Source organism: Trachypithecus francoisi, unplaced genomic scaffold (assembly GCF_009764315.1).
Source record: "Trachypithecus francoisi isolate TF-2019V2 unplaced genomic scaffold, Tfra_2.0 Lachesis_group20, whole genome shotgun sequence".
Classification (NCBI taxonomy): domain Eukaryota; kingdom Metazoa; phylum Chordata; class Mammalia; order Primates; family Cercopithecidae; genus Trachypithecus; species Trachypithecus francoisi.
This window is the reverse complement of record NW_022681466.1, coordinates 17,102,528-17,125,146: the sequence shown is the minus strand read 5'-3', so window position 1 is coordinate 17,125,146 and position 22,619 is coordinate 17,102,528. Positions and strand designations below refer to the sequence as shown.

General features: G+C 44.3%; 2 protein-coding genes across 14 annotated transcripts in view; one reads left to right on the top strand and one right to left on the bottom strand.

Moving 5' to 3' along the window:
- BRCA1 (BRCA1 DNA repair associated) overlaps positions 1-7,510 on the bottom strand; it is a 101,008-nt gene extending 93,498 nt beyond the window's left edge. For 5 of the 7 annotated variants that reach the window (XM_033182851.1, XM_033182859.1, XM_033182858.1 and 2 more), the window contains exon 1: positions 7,179-7,312. The gene's annotated coding sequence lies outside the window, so the exon portion shown is untranslated. Of the gene's footprint in view, positions 1-7,178; positions 7,313-7,404 lie in introns of those variants that run through there. The other 2 variants (XM_033182854.1, XM_033182856.1) reach the window with 2 other exon arrangements.
- NBR1 (NBR1 autophagy cargo receptor) overlaps positions 1-22,619 on the top strand; it is a 55,555-nt gene that overhangs the window by 5,647 nt on the left and 27,289 nt on the right. For 3 of the 7 annotated variants that reach the window (XM_033182865.1, XM_033182864.1, XM_033182866.1), the window contains exons 1-5: positions 8,147-8,472; positions 13,599-13,709; positions 15,787-15,849; positions 18,433-18,451; positions 20,196-20,218. In XM_033182865.1, coding sequence (XP_033038756.1) covers positions 13,608-13,709; positions 15,787-15,849; positions 18,433-18,451; positions 20,196-20,218 — 207 coding nt within the window. In that variant the 5' untranslated portion in view covers positions 8,147-8,472; positions 13,599-13,607. Of the gene's footprint in view, positions 1-158; positions 182-7,562; positions 8,116-8,146; positions 8,473-13,598; positions 13,710-15,786; positions 15,850-18,432; positions 18,452-20,195; positions 20,219-22,619 lie in introns of those variants that run through there. The other 4 variants (XM_033182861.1, XM_033182863.1, XM_033182862.1 and 1 more) reach the window with 4 other exon arrangements.

The following is a 22,619-nucleotide window of genomic DNA, read 5'->3' as shown; positions in this document are numbered from 1 at the left end:
ATGTACAAAATAAAAATAATTGGCTGTACTTAATCTTATAGAATCTTTGGTTCTTGAAGGAGTGAATGGATGTGTACAAAATAAAAATAATTTTAAAATAATAGAATCTTTTGGGGTGTGTGAAGAACTACCATGGTGTATATTTTTTATCCTTTTAGGAGAATATGAAGAAGCGCTTAAGGTAATGATTATTTAATCTCATTTTCAAATAATTTAATATTATGGGTTTTTTTTTTTCTAAACAGGGTTGTGCTCTGTCATCCAGGCTGGCATGCAGTGGCACAATCGGGGGTTGCTGCAACCTCCACCTCCCAGGCTTAAGTGATCAAGACCATCCTGGCAAACACAGTGAAACCCCATCTATATTAAAAGTACAAAAACTGGCCGGGTGCAGTGGCTCAGGCCTGTAATCCCAGCACTTTGGGAGGCCGAGGCGGGCGGATCAGGAGGTCAGGAGATCGAGACCATCCTGGCTAACACGTTGAAACCCCGTCTCTACTAAAAAAAAATACAAAAAACTAGCCGGGTGTGGTGGCGGGAGCCTGTAGTCCCAGCTACCCGGGAGGCTGAGGCAGGAAATGGCGTGAACCCGGGAAGCGGAGCTTGCAGTGAGCCGAGCCGAGATCACGCCACTGCACTCCAGCCCGGGCGACAGAGTGAGACTCCGTCTCAAAAAAAAAAAATACAAAAAATTAGCCGGGCGTGGTGGCAGGCGCCTGTAGTCCCAGCCACTCGGTAGGCTGAGGCAGGAGAATGGCGTGAACCCGGGAGGCAGAGCTTGCAGTGAGCCGAGATCGCGCCACTGCACTCTAGCCTGAGTGACAGAGCAAGACTCCGTCTCAAAAAAAAAAAAAAAGAAAAGAAAAACAACCTTGACAAAGAAAACTGATTTGTTACTAAATCTCTATTTCTGAAATAAGCTACATTTCAAAGAAATTCTCCGTAAAAGAAAAATTGGATTCAGTTATCATACCAGATGGCTTTCATTCTCACCACTGACTCAATTCTGAAATAATATTTCAGTATAGTAATTATTATCTAAACTATATAAACACACTGTAAACACAAACTTTGAACAGATGAAAACTCCAATATGTAAAAAGGTAATGAATGCTCAAAGAAGACTGTGAAAAGGGAATAGGAAAAAAATTAAAATGTTCCTCTTCTAGGTCCTGATGAGAGTAAATGTTTACTATAAAAATGATTCAAATATTTTAAGCACTTCTCAAACCAGGCAATATTTTAGGCCTACTGTATATTTGCATTTTGAGCTTCCAATACGGATAAGTGACTGGAAAAGCAGCTAGGTTTAGGTTGAAAAACAACAACCCACTGGTGTACACATTTTAGCAAATTCTTCTGAAAGTCAAAAATGTTATAGTCATAGGTAAAAAGTTACAGAGAACTACCAATTATCGGAAATAGCTGCCAATAGTGACTTAGAGGCCAGCAGAAGGAATTTTAGTTCAAGAAACCTAAAGGAGGATGAAATCCTTACCTACCCTATAGCTACCACAAATAACACTGTTTCCAGTCATGATCAGGAATCACATATTAAGACATAACTGCAAATTGTGCTATACTGGGTACTGTATTAAAAGGAAGTGAAATATGATCCCCATCCTAGAGCTTTCCATACATATGAGCCTAAAGAACCATTAAAAATTAATCTAGGCCAGGCGTGGTGGCTCACATCTGTAATCCCAGCACTTTGGGAGGCCGAGGCGGGTGAATCATGAGGTCAGGAGTTTGAGACCAGCCTGACCAACATGGTGAAACCCTATCTCTACTAAGAATACAAAATGAGCCAGGCATGGTGGCGTGCGCCTGTAATCCCAGCTACTCAGGAGGCTGAGGTAGGAGAAGCACTATAATCTGGGAAGCAGAGGTTACAGTGAACCAAGATGGCACCACTGTACTCTAGACTGGGCAACAAGAGCAAAACTCCGTCTTAAAAAAAAAAAAGTAATCTAAGAGAAAACAAGAAAAAAAGCAATGAAAAGCTAGAAAACATACAATAGCTGACTGAAAATAAAAATTTAGCATTAACTTTCATTCTTACATCTTTAATTTTGTTGTTGTTGTTGTTTTTTTGTTGTTTTTTTTTTGAGACGGAGTCTCGCTGTGTCGCCCAGGCTGGAGTGCAGTGGCTCGATCTCAGCTCACTGCAAGCTCCGCCTCCCGGGTTCACGCCATTCTCCCGCCTCAGCCTCCGAGTAGCTGGGACTACAGGCGCCCGCCACCACGCCCGGCTAGTTTTTTGTATTTTTAGTAGAGACGGGGTTTCACCATGTTAGCCAGGATGGTCTCGATCTCCTGACCTCGTGATCCACCCGCCTTGGCCTCCCAAAGTGCTGGGATTACAGGCTTGAGCCACCGCGCCCGGCACATCTTTACTTTTTATGTATCTGAGTTTTTAATTGATGGTTTAATTTGCCAGAATGAGAAAGAACATCCTATTTTTATGACTCTGTCCCATGGAAATGTAAAGATAAATGGATCCAAATGCCACACTATTGAGGATTTTTTTTGATCACTCTGATTGTCATGAGTAAGTTTTGTGCTTTTTCAAAAGCAGTTTTTTCCTACATGTCATTTCCTGCTTCTCTGGCTCTAATTTTCAATAAATTGATAAATTGTAAATCTTGTTTTCCTTTTATTTTTGTTTCGCTAAAATGTTGAAGGGCAAGGGAGAGGATGGTTATTTATAAATCTTGTTATCTCTCTGAAAACACAACTTGCAGGCCGGGCGCGGTGGCTCAAGCCTGTAATCCCAGCACTTTGGGAGGCCGAGACGGGCGGATCACGAGGTCAGGAGTTCAAGACCATCCTGGCTAACACGGTGAAACCCCGTCTCTACTAAAAAATACAAAAAAAGCTAGCCGGGCGAGGTGGCTGGCGCCTGTAGTCCCAGCTACTCGGGAGGCTGAGGCAGGAGAATGGTGTAAACCCGGGAGGCGGAGCTTGCCGTGAGCTGAGATCCGGCCACTGCACTCCAGCCTGGGCGGCAGAGCGAGACTCCGTCTCAAAAAAAAAAAAAAAAAAAAAAAAAAGAAAACACAACTTGCATTTTCCTTAATCTGACTGACATGACTCCAAATACGAAAAACAATTTTCATAAAACACAAAAGAAAATTTCCTTGAATTTACCCTTTTTTATTGTGGGTAACAGGCAATAGGTACAAATTTTCAACATTTTTTGAATGTTACTCACTACTAACAACCATATTTTAAAAAATTAATCGAAGAACTAATGTAGTTTAGTTTATTATTTTATTTGACAAATGTTTATTGAGTGGCAACTAGGTCCCAAGTACTGTTCTAACTACTGAAGATACAGATGTACATAAACAAAACAAAAATCTCTGCTGCCATCCTGGAGTTTACATTCTGTGGTACTAGAAATAAAGGATGGATACATTGCATAGAATGTCAGCTAGTCATAAATGTTATGGAGAAGCAGCAGGAATGGAGGATAAAGTGTGTCTTGAGGGTGTTGTAATTTTTTTTTTTTTTTTTTTTTTTTTTGAGACAGTCTTGCTCTGTCGCTCAGGCTGGAGTGGCAGGCTGGAGTGCAGTTCTGAGATCTTGGCTCACTGCAAGCTCCGCCTCCCGGGTTCACGCCATTCTCCTGCCTCAGCCTCCCGAGTAGCTGGGACTACAGGCGCCGCCACCTCGCCCGGCTAGTTTTTTGTAGTTTTTAGTAGAGACGGGGTTTCACCGTGTTAGTCAGGATGGTCTCGATCTCCTGACCTCGTGATCCGCCCGTCTCGGCCTCCCAAAGTGCTAGGATTACAGGCTGAGCCACCGCGCCGGCCTGGGTGTTGTAATTTTAAATAGCACTGTCTGGAAATGAAAAGGTAGTATTTCAATCAAGATTTTCAGACCATGGCTGGGTGCAGAGGCTCACACCTGTAATCCCAGCACTTTGAGAGGCCAAGGTGGGTAGATCACTTGAAGTCAGGAGTTTGAGACCAGCGTGACCAACATGGCAAAACCCTATCTCTACAAAAAAAAAAAAATACAAAAATTAGTTGGGCATGGTGGTGCACACCTGTAGTCCCTGCTACTCTGGAGGGCTGGGGTGGGAGAATCGCTTGAGCCTGCCGAGGTTGAGGCTGCAAAGAGCTGTGATAGCACCAGAGATCCTGTATAAAAAAACCTCTGCATTTCATTGTATGTAAATTATACCTCAATTCAAAAACAAAATGTGAATAGTACAGTCCCCTTTTCCTTTTATAGACCAAGAAAAACAAAAGCTCACTCCAAGAGTCAGACTTGCTAAAGGCTTTGATGACTTGCAGTATTCTTATTTAAATGTACAGAGCCAGTTTCAGAGGAAGGTTCTTTCAGACTTATCCCCTAAAGGACACCAATCATCCACGTTTTTTTTTTTGAGACAGTCTTGCTCTGTCGCTCAGGCTGGAGTGGCAGGCTGGAGTGCAGTTCTGAGATCTTGGCTCACTGCAAGCTCCACCTCCAGGTTTATGTCATTCTCCTGCCTCAGCCTCCCAAGTAGCTGGGACTATAGGCACCTGCCACGACGCCCAGCTAATTTTTTGTATTTTTAGTAGAGATGGGGTTTCACCATGTTAGCCAGGATGGTCTCAATCTCCTGACCTTGTGATCTGCCCACCCTGGCCTCCCAAAGTGCTGGGATTACAGGCATAAGCCACTGCACCCGGCCGATTATTTATTATTTATTTTTATTTTTGAGATGGAGTTTGGCTCTGTCGCCAGGCTGGAGTTCAGTGGTACGATACTGGCTTACTGCAACATCTGCCTCCTGGTTCAAGTGATTCTCCTGCCTCAGCCTCCTGAGTAGCTGGGATTACAGGCATGCACCGCTACGCCCAGCTAATTTTTCTATTTTTAGCAGAGAAGGGGTTTCACCATGTTGGCCAGGATGGTCTCGATCTCCTGACTTCATGATTCTCCCACCCTGGCCTCCCAAAGTGCTGGGATTACAGGCATGAGCCACCACCCATGGCCTCATTCATGATTTATTTTGCCATTTCAAGTGATGAAGCTGGTTTTAGAGCTAGAAGAAAACCAAAATGCCAGTTAATCTAAACTAGATTTCTGCCCCAGTGCAGAACCAATCAAGACAGGGTCCCTGTCTTTACTGGACCACAGGATTTGTTTTGAAGAGGAGAGGAGTGGGAGAGGCTGAGTGGATGGAGAACAAGGAGTCATTTTCTACATTTTTAAAGTTCTTCAGTTAAGAAAATCAGCAATTACAATAGCCTAATCTTACTAGACATGTCTTTTCTTCCCTACTATGTAAAGTCAATTCTGTTCATTTGCATAGGAGATAATCTATAGGAATCTCTAATACCCTCTTGTAGTGACTTACCAGATTGGACACTCTTAAGATTTTCTGCATAGCATTAAGGACATTTTGTACTTCTTCAACACGAACAGCAGGTAAAAAAATCTATTTCTTTCAGTTGCAATGAACTTTAACACATTAGAAAAACATATCTTTTTAAAAGGTTTATAAAATGACAACTTCATTTTATCATTTTAAAATAAGGTAAATAGGGCTGGGCGTGGTGGCTCACGCCTGTAATCACAGCACTTTGGGAGGCCGAGATGGGCGGATGACCTGAGGTCGGGAGTTCAAGACCAGCCTGAAACATGAAGAACCCTCGTTTCTACTGAAAATACAAAAACACGAGCCAGGCATGGTGGTGCATGCCTACAATCCCAGCTACTCGGGAGGCTAAGACAGGAGAATCGCTTGAACCCACGAGTCAGAGGTTGCGGTGAGCCCAAATCACACCATTACACTCTAGCCTGGGCAACAAGTGAGAAACTACGTCTCAAAAATAAATAAATAAAATAAAATAAATTTAAGATTTGGAAGGTTTCAGAATACAAAATCCTTTCTTTTTAAAGGTTCCAGAAGTTGCTTTTTGTAATTAGACAACATATACTCTGTATTTTTTCACATATCGCTTCCAACTCTTTGGGTCTTTTCCTTTCTCCAAGAAAGAGAAAGCTACAGGCGAGTGACTGACCGGGTAAGTGGTGGTTGCCTTAGCTTTCTCCAATGCTTCTGGCTGTTTCCTTTCTCATGCATAAAACTGAAACCAACACCAATCAACACCTCCCCGCCCCTAACCCTTCCCAGTGACCTGCTCTCATCTCAGGATCCTCCTCAAGCACATCCCTGCCGGCAGCATCTGTTACTACTGACGCTCCTCTACTTCCCTCTTGCGCTTTCTCAATAGTGCAAATGGATCCAGTTCTTAAGTTCTCCCTCCCACAAAATCCCGTCTCCTCCCCTTCCCAGACATATTCCTGGCACCTCTTCTTCCGCAAGGGCCCATCCTCTCATAAATACTAGCCGGTGTTTGTTTGCTTTTGAGACAGAGTGTCGTTCTGTCGCCGAGGCTGGAGTGCAATGGCGCAATCTCGGCTCACCGCAACTTCTGCTTCCCGGGTTCAAGCGATTCTCCTGCCTCAGCCGCCTGAGTAGCTGGCGCGCACCACCACGCCCGGGTAATTTTTGTATTTTTAGTAGAGACGGGGTTTCACCATGTTGGTCAGGCTGGTCTCGAACTCCTGACCTCGTGATCCGTCCGCCTTGGCCTCCCAAAGTGCTGGGATTACAGGCGTGAGCCACCGTCCCCGGCAACCAGCTGATGTTCTTATACACATGGTGTTCCCCTCAAGGCACATTTCAGTTCCTATCACGAGGATTCCCCCTCGGACACACGGTGTCCCCTACCTGATCCTTAGTGCTTCCCTCGCGACCTACAAATTGCCCCCTTCCCTAGGGGGTTCACAACGCCTTACGCCTCTCAGGTTCCGCGTCCCCCCCGCCTAAAGAATACCCATCTGCCTGCTTCGGAAATTCACTCTCCCTCGCCTGTCCCCCGGAGCATCCCTTGGGTCCTTGTCCCTTTTTCGGGGCTCTTCTACCTTTACCCAGAGCAGAGGGTGCAGGACTCCTGAGCCCAGGGGCCCAGTTATCTGAGAAACCCCACGGCCTGTCCCCCGTCCAGAAAGTCTCAGCGAGCTCACGCCGCTCAGTCACGTTTTTGCTTTTGTTTTTCCTACATTGCAGATGAGGCTCCCAGTGTTGACGTTGGCCAGGGCCTTGGCAAACAAGCCAGGCCAAAAAGGTTCAACATTTACACCGGTTGCTTAAATGAGGGCATTGATCTTACCCTCCGTGACAGTCATCTCATCGTCGGGCAGAATGAAGGCAGAGTAGATGCAGGCGAGCTCGGAGAGATAGGCCATGGCGCGGGCGAGTGTGGGGCTGGGGCTGCCGCACGCGGTGCTAGTCGCCGGAAGAAGTGAAGGCCTCACCCCAACGCGGCCTTAACTTCCTCGGAAGGACCGAGCACCTTGGCGGCAGCTGAGCAAAGGGGTTCCACAGTTTTAATTTACCTGTAATTCCCACGCTTTACCGTTGAGACGGAAACCCCTGAGCAACAGCCTCTCAGACTAGGAAATCAAGACACAAAGGAAGGGCGGGACAGAAAGAGCCTATCGTCTCTCGGGACTCTGGATTGGCCACCCAGTTTGCCCCGGGTGACGTAAAAAGAAAGAGACGGAAGAGGAATAATTCTACCTGAGTTTGCCATAAAGCGCCCGCCCTCTCGCCTTTACGCTTCCAGTTGCGACTTATTACGTCACAGTAATCGCTGTACAAAGATCAGAATCGCTACCTGAGGCCTGAGTATGAGTGTAAGATAGTGTCCAAAGCAGTCGTAGGAAGAGGTCCCATTCCCCTACTCTTTCCGCCCTAATGGAGGTCTCCAGTTTAGGTAAATAAAAGCATTGTGGGGGGGGTGGAGGGAAAGAACTACTATTTCCAGCATGCGTTGCGGAATGAAAGGCCTTCGCCACGCTGTTCCTTGGAAACTGTAGTCTTATGGAGAGGAATATCCAATACCGAAGCGGGCACAATTCTCACGGAAATCCAGTGGATAGATTGGAGACCTCCGCGCGCTTATACATGTCAACAGTTGTGGATTGGAGTGTTGTTATGTTTTCGTATCTTGAGAGCAGATACTAGGCCAAAAAGATACCGACAACTCCTAGGAAGACTACAATTCCCATCCAGCCTCACGAGTCTTGGGCAAGTAGTCCTGTAAGGTCAGTGACCTGCGGGGACGCAGTGGGCGCCGAATTTGCCTAGGGAAGGAGAAACCGCTCTGGTCCACGTCTGCGCACTCGTAGTTCCGCCCCTCGGCCCAATGTTTGTTATTGTTGTTCGGCTTCAGGTTTCTTCTGCCCCGCCCCGTCGGCGCAATCTTCACCAATCAATGTGGTGGTCGTTTTGAGGGACAAGTGGCAAGAGCCAATCATCTTGGCGAAAAGTCGGCGAAACAGGGGACTAGTTACTGTCTTTATCCGCCATGTTAGAATCACCCCACAGGGATAGCGGCAGAACTGGCAGCTGACGGTCCTTGCGTTGGCCTCCGGCAGGCGCCCCCCGGGGGCGGGAAGCTGGTAAGGAAGCAGCTGAGGTTACTTAGGGGTGGGGTCACGTCACACTAAGAGGGTTTGGGGAAGTTCAAGGGAGGAATCCTGCAAAGAGGTGGGGCGACTTTTTTCGTGTCTCGGGACAGCTAATGTTTTTAGTGACAGGATGAGAGAGCCCTTCGTGTTCAGAGGGACCAAGTGGGCGAAAAGCGCCGGAGAGTTGGAGAGTCCATGGTTCAGAACATCGGCTTCTACCGATGGAAGGCCACGACTCCCCAGTGGAATGAGGGCCTGGGCAAAGAAAATGAGAGTCGGGGTGGTGACACTGTCTTGGGAACATTGAGTGCTAGGAAACGATAGCTGGAAGACTAGGATAAACTCTGCAAGTAAAAAAATGATACTACCTACACATCCTTTTCATTCCATCCTCCTTTTTTCGAGACCTTAAAGAGATCTCCTTGGTTAGGGGCCTTCGATTTTGGAAAGGCACTGTTTTTACTTTTTGTCAAACACCCACCTTTTAGAGCACACTTTTTTTTTTTTTTTTTTTTTTGAGACAGAGTCTCGCCTTCTCAAAGAAAGACCAGCCCAGGCTGGTGTTGAACTCCTGAGCTCAAGCGATCCTCCGGCCTCGGCCTTCCGAAGTGCTGGGATTACAGGCATGAGCCACCACTCCCAGCCTCAGATCACACATTTTAAAGCTTGGATAACTTGTCTTGTACAGGCCTCTGGTGGAGACAGAAATCAAAGCTCAGGTTGCCAGGTCTGTTTCATTAAAGGGATTTTGTTGAGGGTGAAAAAAAAAATCGACGTGGAGGAAAAGTTAACTCTTGCCAAGCAAAGGTGAGTCAGTGGCGTGGACTTACAATAATGCTAGTTATGAAAGTTGAAGGCCTAGGACCCAGCTATCTGACTATACTGGCTTTAGACCTAAGGGTGAGATAGGGTTAACCATAGCTTTGGTGTTTACACACGTTCAAGATTAACGCTCTTGCTGAAAGAATTTTTTTACATGTCAGCGGAAGAGAGTTCCTTATGAAGACCTGGATATGATCCAGCTAAGCTAGAATCTCCGACTTCCTGTTTTCTCTTAGTTGGCCCACCAGCTGGAGGAGCTCCAGAGTATCTAAATTAATTTCCAATTGTGTAATTTGAGAAAAAGAGAGGAAGATTCATTTCCTTCACAAGTAGGGAAGTGTGTTTCTTGAAGTTGGAAAGTGATGTTTCAGAATATCCACTTTTGGCAGACAGAATTACTTCATTTCCCTGATTTTTTGCCTAAGGTCCTGGGGAATTGACAAAGGTTCTGTTCAAATTTTAAGGACCCCAATAATTACATGTCATATGAATGAATACTAGATGTCAGCAGGATTGTTGTTAAGAGACTAGTATTATTTTGCTGGTGAACTTGGTTCTTGGTAGAAACAGAATGGAGAAAATTGGGGGATAATTGTCTTAGGGTTTCAAAAAAGTGCCTGATCTTGACAGAGTTCAGGGTCCTTTAAATGACAGTCTTAATTGGAGTGTTTTACCGGGCAGTGCATTACATTGTGGAAAACGCTACAGGTTTATGGTTCTAAAGACTGGTTTATTATCTTTTAGAATGTTTAACTGTACTTAATTTTTTTAAGGAGACGGGGTCTGGCTTTGTTGCCCAGGCTGGTCTTGGAACTCCTAGGCTCATGATCCTTCCGCCTCAGCCTCCCTAAGTGCTAGGATTACCAGCATCAGCCACCACACCCAGCCAGTTTTTTATTTTATTTTATTTTTGAGACAGAGTCTAGCTCTATCACCCAGGCGGGAGTGCAGTGACATGATCTTGGCTCACTGCAACCTTGCCTCCCAGGTTCAAGCAATTCTCCTGCCTCAGCCTCCTGAGTAGCTGGGATTACAGGCCTGTGCCACTACACGCAGCTAATTTTTGTATTTTTGTGGAGATGAGGTTTCACCATGTTGGCTAGGCTGATCTCAAACTGCTGGACTCAAACGATCTGCCTGCCTCTGCTTCCCAAAGTGCTGGGATTACAGACATGAGCCACTGTGCCCGAACTTTATTATAATATTTTTTATATTTGAATGACATTTTGGAAGAACTTGTGTACACATTTTAAATTTGATCCTTATGGTAACACTGTGAGATAGGCAGAGCAGACATATTAGACCTGTTATAGATTAAAGAACTGAAGCTCAAAGGTGAATTGACCTGCTCACAGTTTTATGTCTAGTAATGGGCCAGAACTGTGTCTGGAAACTAAGTCTTCCCAGTTTGTGTGCTCCTCCGCCTCCTCCCAGTCTCTGGCCCTGGCCCCACAGAGCACACTGTAAATCCCTGGGACTTAATCTTGTTTCTCTCAGCCTAAGCTATTTTTTCATAAAGTCATAAAAACCAGTTAAACATAACCATTCATCAGTAAACAAAATCCTTAATTAAAAACATAATGATCAGAATAGAAATTCGTTAAGGAATTGTTAACTTGTTAGGTATTATAATGATATCTACACTGTTTTTTTTGTTTGTTTGTTTTTTTTTTTTTTTTTTGAGACGGAGTCTCGCTGTGTCGCCCAGGCTGGAGTGCAGTGGCGCGATCTCGGCTCACTGCAAGCTCCGCCTCCCGCGTTTACGCCATTCTCCTGCCTCAGCCTCCCGAGTAGCTGGGACTACAGGCGCCCGCCACCTCGCCTGGCTAGTTTTTTGTATTTTTTTAGTAGAGACGGGGTTTCACTGTGTTAGCCAGGATGGTCTCGATCTCCTGACCTCGTGATCCACCCGTCTCGGCCTCCCAAAGTGCTGGGATTACAGGCTTGAGCCACCGCGCCCGGCCTACACTGTTTTTTAAAAACTTCTTGTCTTTTAGAGGTACATATTCAATTATTAATGGATAAAAGGACGGATGTCTGTCAAAATAATCTAGTAGGGAAACGGTATTGCTGTAAACCTTTGGTTACAGCAAATTGGTCCTGAGTTGATAATTATGGAAGAAGCTAGCTCATGGGTCCATAGGGATTCATTATATTCTCTCTACTTTTGTATAGATTTAAATTTTCCCATAAAAAATACTTTAAAAAATAGTCCGGGCGCGGTGGCTCACACCTGTAATCCCAGCACTTTGGGAGGCCGAGGTGAGCCGGGAGTTCGAGACCAGCCTGGCCAACATGGTGAAACCCCTTCTCTACTAAAAGTACAAAAATTAGCCGGGTGTGGTGGCACGCACCTGTAACAGTCCCAGCTACTCCGGAGGCTGAGGCAGGAGAATCACTTGATCCCGGGAGGCAGAGGTTGCAGTGAGGCGAGATAATGCCACTGCGTTCCAGCCTGGGTAACAGAATGAGACTCTGTCTCAAAAATATGTCTATATATTAAAAATAATAGACCAAGCGTAGTGGCTCACGCCTGTAATCACAGCACTTTGGGAGGCTGAGGCAGGCGGATCATGAGGTCAGGAGATTGAGACCATCCTGGCTAACATGGTGAAACCCCATCTCTACTAAAACTACAAAAAAATTAGCCGGGCGTGGTGGCAGGCGCCTGTAGTCCCAGCTACTCAGAAGGCTGAGGTGAGAGAATCGATTGAACCCAGAAGGCAGAGGTTGCAGTGAGCCAAGATCATGCCACTGCACTTCAGCCTGGGCGACAGAGCGAGACTCCATCTCAAAATAAATAAATACAATAATATAAAATAATCAGATTATTATAGTTTGGTTAAAACATTAGTTGACTACTGTCAGTTACTTGTTGGGGCAGAAGTGGGGAATGTAGGGGTATATGTGAAATGAGGATAGCCTTGAGTTGATTGTTGGTTTAACTAAGTGTTTATTACTCTTCACTTTTATATACGTTTGAAATCCCCCACTTAAAAAATCAGTACAAGGCCGGGCACGGTGGCTCACGCCTGTAATCCTAGCACTTTGGAAGGCCGAGGCGGGTAGATCATGAGGTCAGGAGATCGAGACCATCCTGCCTAACACAGTGAAACCCCATCTCTACTAAGAAGACAAAAAAAAAATCAGACGTGGTGGCGGGCACCTGTAGTCCCAGCTACTTGGGAGGCTGAGCCAGGAGAATGGCGTGAACCCAGGAGGTGGAGGTTGCAGTGAGCTGAGATCTCACCACTGTGCTCCAGCCTGGCGACAAAGCAAGACTGTCTCAGAAATAAATAAATAAATAAATAAATAAAATAAAAAATCAGTAGATCGTTAAAAAAACATAGTAACTTGGATGGAGGGCGTTGAATGCTACCTCTGTGTAGTTTCTTGGCTAGTGTTTTGGCCTGTAAGTTCTTAAAACTGAAAGAAAATCTAGGTTCTCAAGTTATGACAACCCTCCTTCTGCAAGAAAAATGTAGAATGTCACTCTCAAGTCATACAAGAATACAAGTTCCTTGAGGACAGAGACCTTATCTCTCTTATCCATGTTGGTATGTCCTGCTACTAGTAAGGATTTGTTTAATTAACCAGTCATCATAAAGTACCATAAAATATTTAAGGATTTTACAAATGCTAGAGGATTTCTGGGAATTTGGTCAAAATTTAAATACTTTCAGCATACTTTTGTTTCTAATGTGGAAGTTCCTGATAACTTCAAGAATAATTTTTGTGGCCGGGCGCGGTGGCTCAAGCCTGTAATCCCAGCACTTTGGGAGGCCGAGACGGGCGGATCACGAGGTCAGGAGATCCAGACCATCCTGGCTAACACGGTGAAACCCCGTCTCTACTAAAAATACAAAAAACTAGCTGGGCGAGGTGGCGGGCGCCTGTAGTCCCAGCTGCTCGGGAGGCTGAGGCAGGAGAATGGCGTGAACCGGGAGGCGGAGCTTGCAGTGAGCTGAGATCCGGCCACTGCACTCCAGTCCGGGCGACAGAGCGAGACACCGCCTCAAAAAAAAAAAAAAAAAAAAAGAATAATTTTTGTGACTTAAGTACAAGTCTTTATGGCATAGTTTTAGCCTATCTTTCTTTCCTGAAACAATTCCTATTTAACAGTGATGGTAAGTTCAGTAAGAGCAGGGACAGTGTTTCTTTTGTCCATTGCTATGTCTCCTAAGCCCAGCCCATATTGGGTCCTTACAAGTTTTGCTGAGTGAACTTTTAGTGCAACTTACAGAACCCTTTCTAATGTGTTTTTCTCTCTTCCCTGCCAACCTTCTCAACCCTAGCCCCACAGCATGGAACCACAGGTTACTCTAAATGTGACTTTTAAAAATGAAATTCAAAGCTTTCTGGTTTCTGATCCAGAAAATACAACTTGGGCTGATATTGAAGCTATGGTGAGTGTTACTTTATTTTGTTTCTCCTTGGTTTAAGCATGGTTATTTTTTCCAAAGGTAGCTGTTTTTAGTAGTGTTGTTTCATAGCTGTAAAGTCTGTCATAGTTACCATTTCTGGGCCTTTTGGAAAATTGCTTTTGATAGGAGTTCAGTATTCATATAAGAGATGTGCCCCAATAAAGGGAGCCAACAAATAAGTTTCCTTTTGAACATTTTAGAAAGGGAAGGTAAAATTGTTTTTAGTGAGATAGGATTTAGAAAACCTATTAATTTTAGAAACAGTATGAGGAATGAATTGGTGTGGGCTCCACCCCAACCAGGTTCCAAGGAAATGTTCTCTTGCGTGAGTGAGGATATGACTTGTGTTTTGCACAAGGATATAACTTGTGTTTTGCAAGAACCTATCGATTGTTTTTATTGCTAGGTCAGAGGTTGAGTATCTCACAGTTGAGCAGGAAAAACTTTCATACCTGCTTAGACAGCAGTTCATCTGTTCCGTTTTTTTGCTAAGGCTTTTCCTCCTCTTGGTTTGCCCTTTGTACTCTTCTATTTTTGTTCAGTTTGCAGTGGTGAATGTTTTACTTCCTGTGTTGATGTGTTTCTCTACTGAAACCCTTTGGTAAAATTCTACGTTTACCTGGTTATATCTGATGGTAACTGAAAAGGGAAAGAAATGGTAGATCTTAAAAGATGATCTAAGGTAGTTGTCTGCCTGCCTTCCAGCAAATACCTGAATCCTAATAGTGACAGTGACACCCGTCGCAAAAAAAAAAAAAAAAAAAAAAAAGATTAGATTCAGAAAGAAGTTAGATCTTGTTTGTGAAAAGATGTGAAAATCACAGTTATCTTTCTTTTCCTAGTAGTTAAATGAGCTGAGAGCTTGCCTTTTTTCTTTATTGTAAATTTTAAGTGTAAAAGTATAATACATGCCCATTTTAAGAAGAGAAACCATCTCAAGCAGTTAATAGCCCTCCACTCTCCCTCCCCTCATCTGTTACTCCCACCTCTTTTGGGTAACCAATGTTAACAGCCCTGTATGTACTTTTCATTTTCCATGTTCATGCAGATAACATACTAGGATCATACTATAAACATTATTTGGCCGGGCACAGTGGCTCACGCCTGGAATCCCAGCACTTTGGGAGTCCCTGGCGTGTGGACCACTTGAGCTCAGGAGTTTGAGACCAGACTGGGCGACATGGTAAAACCCCATCTCTATCAAAAAAATACAAAAATTAGCTGGGCGTGGTAGCAGGCCCCTGTGGTCCCAGCTACTCTGGAGGCTGAGGTGGACGAATTGCTTGAGTGCTGGAGGTTGAGGCTGCGGTGAGCCAAGATCGAGCCACTGCACTCCAGGCTGAGCCACAGAATGAGACCTGTCTCAAAAAAAAAAAAAAACCAAAAGATGCTTTTTGTTTTTTTTCCTCCTATCATGAAACTTCAGGAGGTATCCATCTATACACATAACTTATACACTGTTCTAGGGATAAACTGTGTCCTATTACAAATGTGAGATTAATGGGTCACAAAGCCTTTTATTTGGAATTTTAATAGATTCTGCCAAATGCTTTGCAGAACAATTGTAGCAGCACACAGAAATACATGACAATGTCCTGAATTTTTGACAACACTGGATGTTATGACTTTAAAAAACGTTTGCTGTCCCCTACCCCCCCAAAACACACACACAGACACACACACAAACACACACACGCACAATTTGCTATTCTGATGAGATGGCATCTCATTGCTTCAGTTTGCATTGTTCTGACCACCAGAAAGTTTGAAAGCCTTCTGATGTGCTTGTTAGGTGTTCTGATTTCCTTTTCCCTGAATTTTATGTATATTTTTACCTGGGTTGTTAACTGTATCATTAGCAGTTTTGCTGATGCTCTGGGTGTGTCGCAGATACTAACCCTTTGGTATGGGTTGTTACGGTTGTTTGTTGTTTGTCTTTTGATTTTGTGGATTTTTTTTAACCGTATAAAATATTTAATATGTAATGAAATGTGCCCAGCTCATCCTTTGACTTCTAAATACATTATAACCTGCCTTTAAATGTGTATTTCTTTTGTAGGTAAAAGTTTCATTTGATCTGAATACTATTCAAATAAAATACCTGGATGAGGAAAATGAAGAGGTAAATACTTATTGCTAGGTGTTCAGAATAGCAATCTTATTTCTCCAGTGATACGGGCTTTAATAATTCAAAATAGGCCAGGCGCGGTGGCTCAAGCCTGTAATCCCAGCACTTTGGGAGGCCGAGACGGGTGGATCGCGAGGTCAGGAGATCGAGACCATCCTGGCTAACACGGCGAAACCCCGTCTCTACTAAAAAATACAAAAAACTAGCCGGGCGAGTTGGCGGGCGCCTGTAGTCCCAGCTACTCGGGAGGCTGAGGCAGGAGAATGGCGTAAACCCGGGAGGCGGAGCTTGCAGTGAGCTGAGATCCGGCCACTGCACTCCAGCCTGGGCGACAGAGCGAGACTCCGTCTCAAAAAAAAAAAAAAAAAAAAAAAATTCAAAATAGTGTTTAACTCATTTGTGTGGTGTTTTAAATATATTTGATAATTGAATATTCTAAGAAGACTTGCAGCATCTGAGATGGAATTGAGAAATGGAGAAGTAACATTGAAGAATATCTCAGAGATAACTTTCACTTTAAAAAGGAAACGGGGTCTCACTATGTTGCTGAGGCCAGTCTTGAACTCCTGGACTCAAGCAGTCCTCCCACCTCAGCCTCCCAAAGTGCTGGGATTATAGGTGTGAGACACCATGCCTGGCCTGAGATAACTTTTTTTTTTTTTTTCCTGAGACACATTCTCACTCTGTTGCTTAGGCTAGAGTGCAGTGGTGCGTTCTCAGCTCTCTGCAACCTCCAGTTCCTGGGTTCAAGTGATTCTTCTTTCTCAGCCTCCCGAGTAGCTGGGATTACAGGTGTATACCACCATGCCTGGCTAATTTTTTTATTTTTAGTAGAGACGGGATTTCACCATGTTGGCCAAGCTGGTCTTGATCTCCTGGGCTCAAGCCATTGGTCTGTCTTGGCCTCCCAAAGTGCTGGCATTACAGTCATGAGTTACCACACGTGGCCAAGATAACTTTTAAAATTATATAGTGACCTTAAGTTCACATATAGCATAAGGTACCACTTAGTTTATAATAATACAAATATAATGACTAAGCTTTTTTTTTTTTTGAGATGGAGTCTCGCTCTGTCACCCAGGCTGGAGTGCAGTGGCGCGATCTCGGCTCACTGCAAGCTCCGCCTCCTGGGTTCACGCCATTCTCCTGCCTCAGCCTCCTGAGTAGCTGGGACTACAGGCGCCTGCCACTATGCCTGGTTAATTTTTTCTATTTTTAGTAGAGATGGGGTTTCACCGTGTTAGCCAGGATGGTCTCGATCTCTTGACCTCATGATCCGCCCGTCTCGGCCTCCCAAAGTGCTAGGATTACAGGCTTGAGCCACCGCGCCCGGCCAGCTTTTTTTTTTTAAAGAGACAGAGTCTCACTCTGTTGCCCAGGCTGGAGTGCATTGGCATGATCATAGCTCACTGCAACCTAGAGCTCCTGGGTTCAAGGAATCCTCTCATCTCAGCCTTCTGGGTACCCAGGACCTGCCTCTGCATCCGGCAGAATTTTTTAATTCTTTGGAGGGATGGGGTCTCCCTTCGTTGCCCAGGCTAATGGCTAAGCTTTATTGAGTGGTTACAGTGTGTCAGACTACTAGCAACAATACCATGTATTGAGTACATTATCATCACTATTTTACCCATGAGGAAACTAAGGCACAGAGGTGAAAATAACTTGTCCAAATGCACAAAAACTTGGAAGTAGTAAAGTAGTGGTTCAGTCCATACCCTCTGGCTGTAGAACTCAAGCTCCTAACCATTATACTGCACTGCCTCTTAAGATATCTGAAATAAAGGAGGGCACAGTAGATAAGCAATAACATTTCTTTTTTTTTTTTTTTTTGAGACGGAGTCTCGCTCTGTTGCCCAGGCTGGAGTGCAGTGGCGCTATCTTGGCTCACTGTAAGCTCCAACTCTTGGGTTCACGCCATTCTCCTGCCTCAGCCTACCGAGTAACTGGGACTACAGGTGCCCGCCACCACGCCCAGCTAATTTTTTGTATTTTTAGTTGAGACGGGCTTTCACTGTGTTAGCCAGGATGGTCTTGATCTCCTGACCTCGTGATCTGCCCACCTTGGCCTCCCAAAGTGCTGGGATCACAGGCGTGAGCCACCATGCCCAGCCTTAAAATTTCTTTTTTTTTTTTTTTTTTGAGATGGAGTCTCGCTCTGCCGCCCAGGCTGGAGTGCAGTGGCAGGATCTCAGCTCACTGCAAGCTCCGCCTCCCGGGTTCACGCCATTCTCCTGCCTCAGCCTCCCAAGTAGCTGGGACTACAGGCGTCCGCCACCTCGCCTGGCTAGTTTTTTGTATTTTTTAGTAGAGACGGGGTTTCACGGTGTTACCCAGGATGGTCTCAATCTTCTGACCTCGTGATCCACCCGTCTCGGCCTCCCAAAGTGCTGGGATTACAGGCTTGAGCCACCACGCCCGGCCAAAATTTCTTAAGTATTATTCATGACTAGCAAGTGATACGGAAAAGCTGAAGGCTTGGCCTGAGTTTCTATCTGTCCTATGGGGCTGGTCCTAGTGACAGAAATGCTCGATTGATGAGACACTTATAGTTCACTGTTGTTTTTTTTCCTTTTGTAGGTATCCATCAACAGTCAAGGTGAGTCCCTGAGAGAGTCTGTTCAACCTTATTTAAAAGCCTTAATCTGCTCATTGAGGCATTTCTATTTATACTCAAACCTTATTGCAGTATTAATTTTAGAGTTTGGAATTTAGTATACCATAAATTGACATTGCACTGATGGACATTAGTTACATGGGGGATTTTATTGAATAGCAGTTTTTTATATACAGGATGATGCCTTTGAATGGACCCTAAGGACAGCTTTAACGGGAGGTTCTCAAATTTAAGATACCAGTCCTCTGAAATTAATATGCCTCCCAGTTCAATATATATAAGTATTCCCATGGTATTGCATTTGTTTCTGACTTGGTATATATGTTAATATGAACTTACAAACAAGTGGTATTCCAAAAGTTTATTTATCAGATGTTCAGAGCTTGGAGTGCATTTTCCCATAGGAACCATGTTATAGTTGAAAATTAGTTTCCCAGGATAGCCCCTAAAATCTTATTTTAATCAGGTGAAATGATAGTATTAACACTGAACTCTCTTGAGTCCTGAGCATCACAGTGCCTAAACGTGAGGGACCTGGCTTGAGATTTTGTAACTGGAAGACTCCCAGTAGTGATGAAAGAGGGATTTAAGAGGAAGAACTTATCTACAGTAGATTCTGTTTGCAAGAAGAAGGGAGTTTGTCAGCAAAAGATAGTTGCTGTTCATATATAATAAGCTAAGAATTCTTTAATGTCAGGATTGGCTGTATGTTTAAAAAAATTTTATTGTATATATTGAAGGTGTGCAACATGATGTTATGAAATACATATACAGTAATGCATCACTTAATGACAGGGATATGTACTGAGAAATGCATCAATTAGGTGATTTTGTCATTGTATGGACATCACAGAGTGTACTTACACAAACCTAGATGATATAGCCTACTACACACCTAGGAGATACGATGTAACCTATTGCTCCTAGGCTGCAAACCTGCAGAGCATGTTACTGTACTGAATACTATAGACAGTTGGAACACAATGGTATTTGCATATCTAAACATAGAAAAGGTACAGTAAAAATGTGGCATTATAACCTTATGGGATCACCATCATACACGTGGTTGCCCACAATGTTACGTGGCAGTGGTTACTATAGTGAAGCAAATTAACATATCCATCATCTCATTATAGTGGCCCTGTGGTGCCCTGAGCCCTCCCCAGAAACCAGCCATAATCTACTCATTGAGCAAAAATCATGAATATAATATACGATTATTTAACTATAATATGTTCCTCATGTTGTACAGTTCATCTTTAGGATTGGCTATACTTAATCTTATAGAATCTTTGGTTCTTGGGCCGGGCGCGGTGGCTCAAGCCTGTAATCCCAGCACTTTGGGAGGCCGAGACGGGCGGATCACGAGGTTAGGAGATCGAGACCATCCTGGCTAACACGGTGAAACCCCGTCTCTACTAAAAAAATACAAAAAAAAACTAGCCAGGCGCGGTGGCGGGCGCCTGTAGTCCCAGCTACTCGGGAGGCTGAGGCAGGAGAATGGCGGGAACCCGGGAGGCGGAGCTTGCAGTGAGCTGAGATCCGGCCACTGCACTCCAGCCTGGGCGACAGAGCGAGACTCCGTCTCAAAAAAAAAAAAAAAAAAAAGAATCTTTGGTTCTTGAATGAATGAATGGATGTGTACAAAATAAAAATAATTTAAAAATAATAGAATCTTTTGGGGTGTGTGAAGAAATATCATGTTGTATATTTTTTGTCCTTTTAGGAGAATATGAAGAAGCGCTTAAGGTAATGAATATTTAGTCTCATTTTCAAATAATGTAAACATTATTATGGGTTTGTTTGTTTGTTTGTTTGTTTTTTTGAGACGAGGTTGTGCTGTGTCATCCAGGCTGGTATGCAGTGGCACAATCTGTGGTTGCTGTAACCTCCACCTCCCAGGCTTAAGTGACCCTTCCTCCTCAGCGTCCTGAGTAGCTGGAACTGCAGACACATGTCACCACGCCCGGCTAACTTTTTGTATTTTTTGTAGAGACAGGGTTTTGCCATGTTTCCCAGGCTGGTCTAGAACTCTTGGGCTCAAGCATTCTGCCAGCCTTGGCCTCCCAAGTGCTGGGATTATAGGTATGAGCCGCTGCACCTGGCCTAAAATATTTATTGACTGAAACTCAAACCTGAATTCCATTAGTTATGGGCAGAGACTAATAAGTATAAACACTGTGAAACCTATTTTTAGGGAGACTGATGAGGGAGACAGTCAGCAAAAGGCAATTCATAATAAAAAGGTCCTTCTCAGTTATAGTCCCATCTCTTTACTGGTCTTTGTGCTACTGTTCTAGTGTTTAAAAATACAAATATCTTGGCCGGGCGTGGTGACTCACGCCTGTACTCCCAGCGCTTTGGGAGACTGAGGCGGGCAGATCACCCGAAGTCAGCAGTTCAAGACCAGCCTGACCATCATGGTGAAACCCCATCTCTACTAAATACAAAAAATTAGCCAGGTGTGGGTGGCACATGCCTATAATCCCAGCTATTTGTGAGGCCATGTCAAGAGAATCGTTTGAACCTGGGAGGCAGAGGTTGCAATGAGCTGAGGTCACGCCATTGCACTCTAGCCTGGGCAACAAGAGGGAAACTCCATCTCAAAAACAAAACAAAACAAAAGACTCTCTAGAACTGTGCCTTGATGCCATTTTTGTTTTGTTTTGTTTTGTTTTGTTTTGTTTTTTTCCTAAAGAGACTGGGTCTTGGCCGGGCGCGGTGGCTCAAGCCTGTAATCCCAGCACTTTGGGAGGCCGAGACGGGTGGATCACGAGGTCAGGAGATCGAGACCATCCTGGCTAATACGGTGAAACCCTGTCTCTACTTAAAAATACAAAAAAAAAAAAAAAAAGAGAGACTGGGTCTTGATATGTTACCCAGGCCAGCCTTGAACTCCTGCGCTCAAGTGATCCTGCTGCCTCAGCCTCCCAAGTAACTGGGACAATGGGTGTGCACCACCATGCCTGGTCTAGAACTATGCTTTCTGGTTCACCTTTTTCACCTCTTTCTCTCACTCTTTTCTCTCCTTTTTTTTTCCTTTGAGACAGAGTCTCTGTTGCTCAGGCTGGAATGCAGTGGTGCAATCGTGGCTCACTACAACCTCCACCTCTGGGGTTCAAGTGATTCTCATACCTCAGCTTCCCAAGTAGCTGGGATTACAGGTGTGTGCCACCACACCCAGCTAATTTATTTTGTAGTTTTTAGTAGAGACAGACTTTCGCCATGTTTGGCAGGCTGGTCTTAAAAACTCCTTACCTTAAGTGATCCGCCTGCCTCGGCCTCCCAAAGTGCTGGGATTACAGGCGTGAGCCACTGTGCCCAGCCTACCTCACTCTGTTCTTTACAGCCCATACAATCTTATGTTTAAGGCAGAGGTGACAGCCACTTTTTGGACATGGAATGCTTTGTTTTTGTTTTTAGTTTCTGATTTTTAAAAATTTGTATGTGTTTAAGGTATAAAATGTGATATTTCGAAATGTGTATACGTTTTAAAATGATTACCACAATCAAGCTAATTAACATATCCATCACCTCAGATGTAGTTACACATTGAATGGTTTTTTTCTTTTTTTTTTTTTGAAACAGTGTCTCACCCTGTTGCTCAGGCTGGAGTGTCGTGGTGCAATCTTGGCTGACAGCAGTCTCCGCCTCCCAGGTTCAAGTGTTCCTGCTTCAGCCTTCCTAATAGCTGGGATTACAGGTGCACACTACCATGCCCGGCTAATTTTTGTATTTTTAGTAGAGATGGCGTTTCACCATGTTGGCCAGGCTCATCTTGAACTCCTGACCTCAGGTGATCTGCTCGGCTCAGACTCCCAAAGTGCTGGGATTACAGGCATGAGCCACCACACCTGGCCCCAAAATACTATTTTTATTAGAAAAGTAAATGCTTCATTATAGGACGTATCTTTAAGTTTCTTGAGTTTTGTTAGTCTAGAATTAACTTTTTTGGAAACCTGAGTTAAGATTCCATAACTGATGTCTTATTTAAAAACCAATTAGACCGGGCGCAGTGGCTCACTCCTGTAATCCCAGCACTTTGGGAGGCTGAGGCAGGCAGATCACGAGGTCAAGAGGTTGAGACCATCTTGGCTAACAGTGAAACCTCGTCTCTACTAAAAATACAAAAATTAGTTGGGTGTGGTGG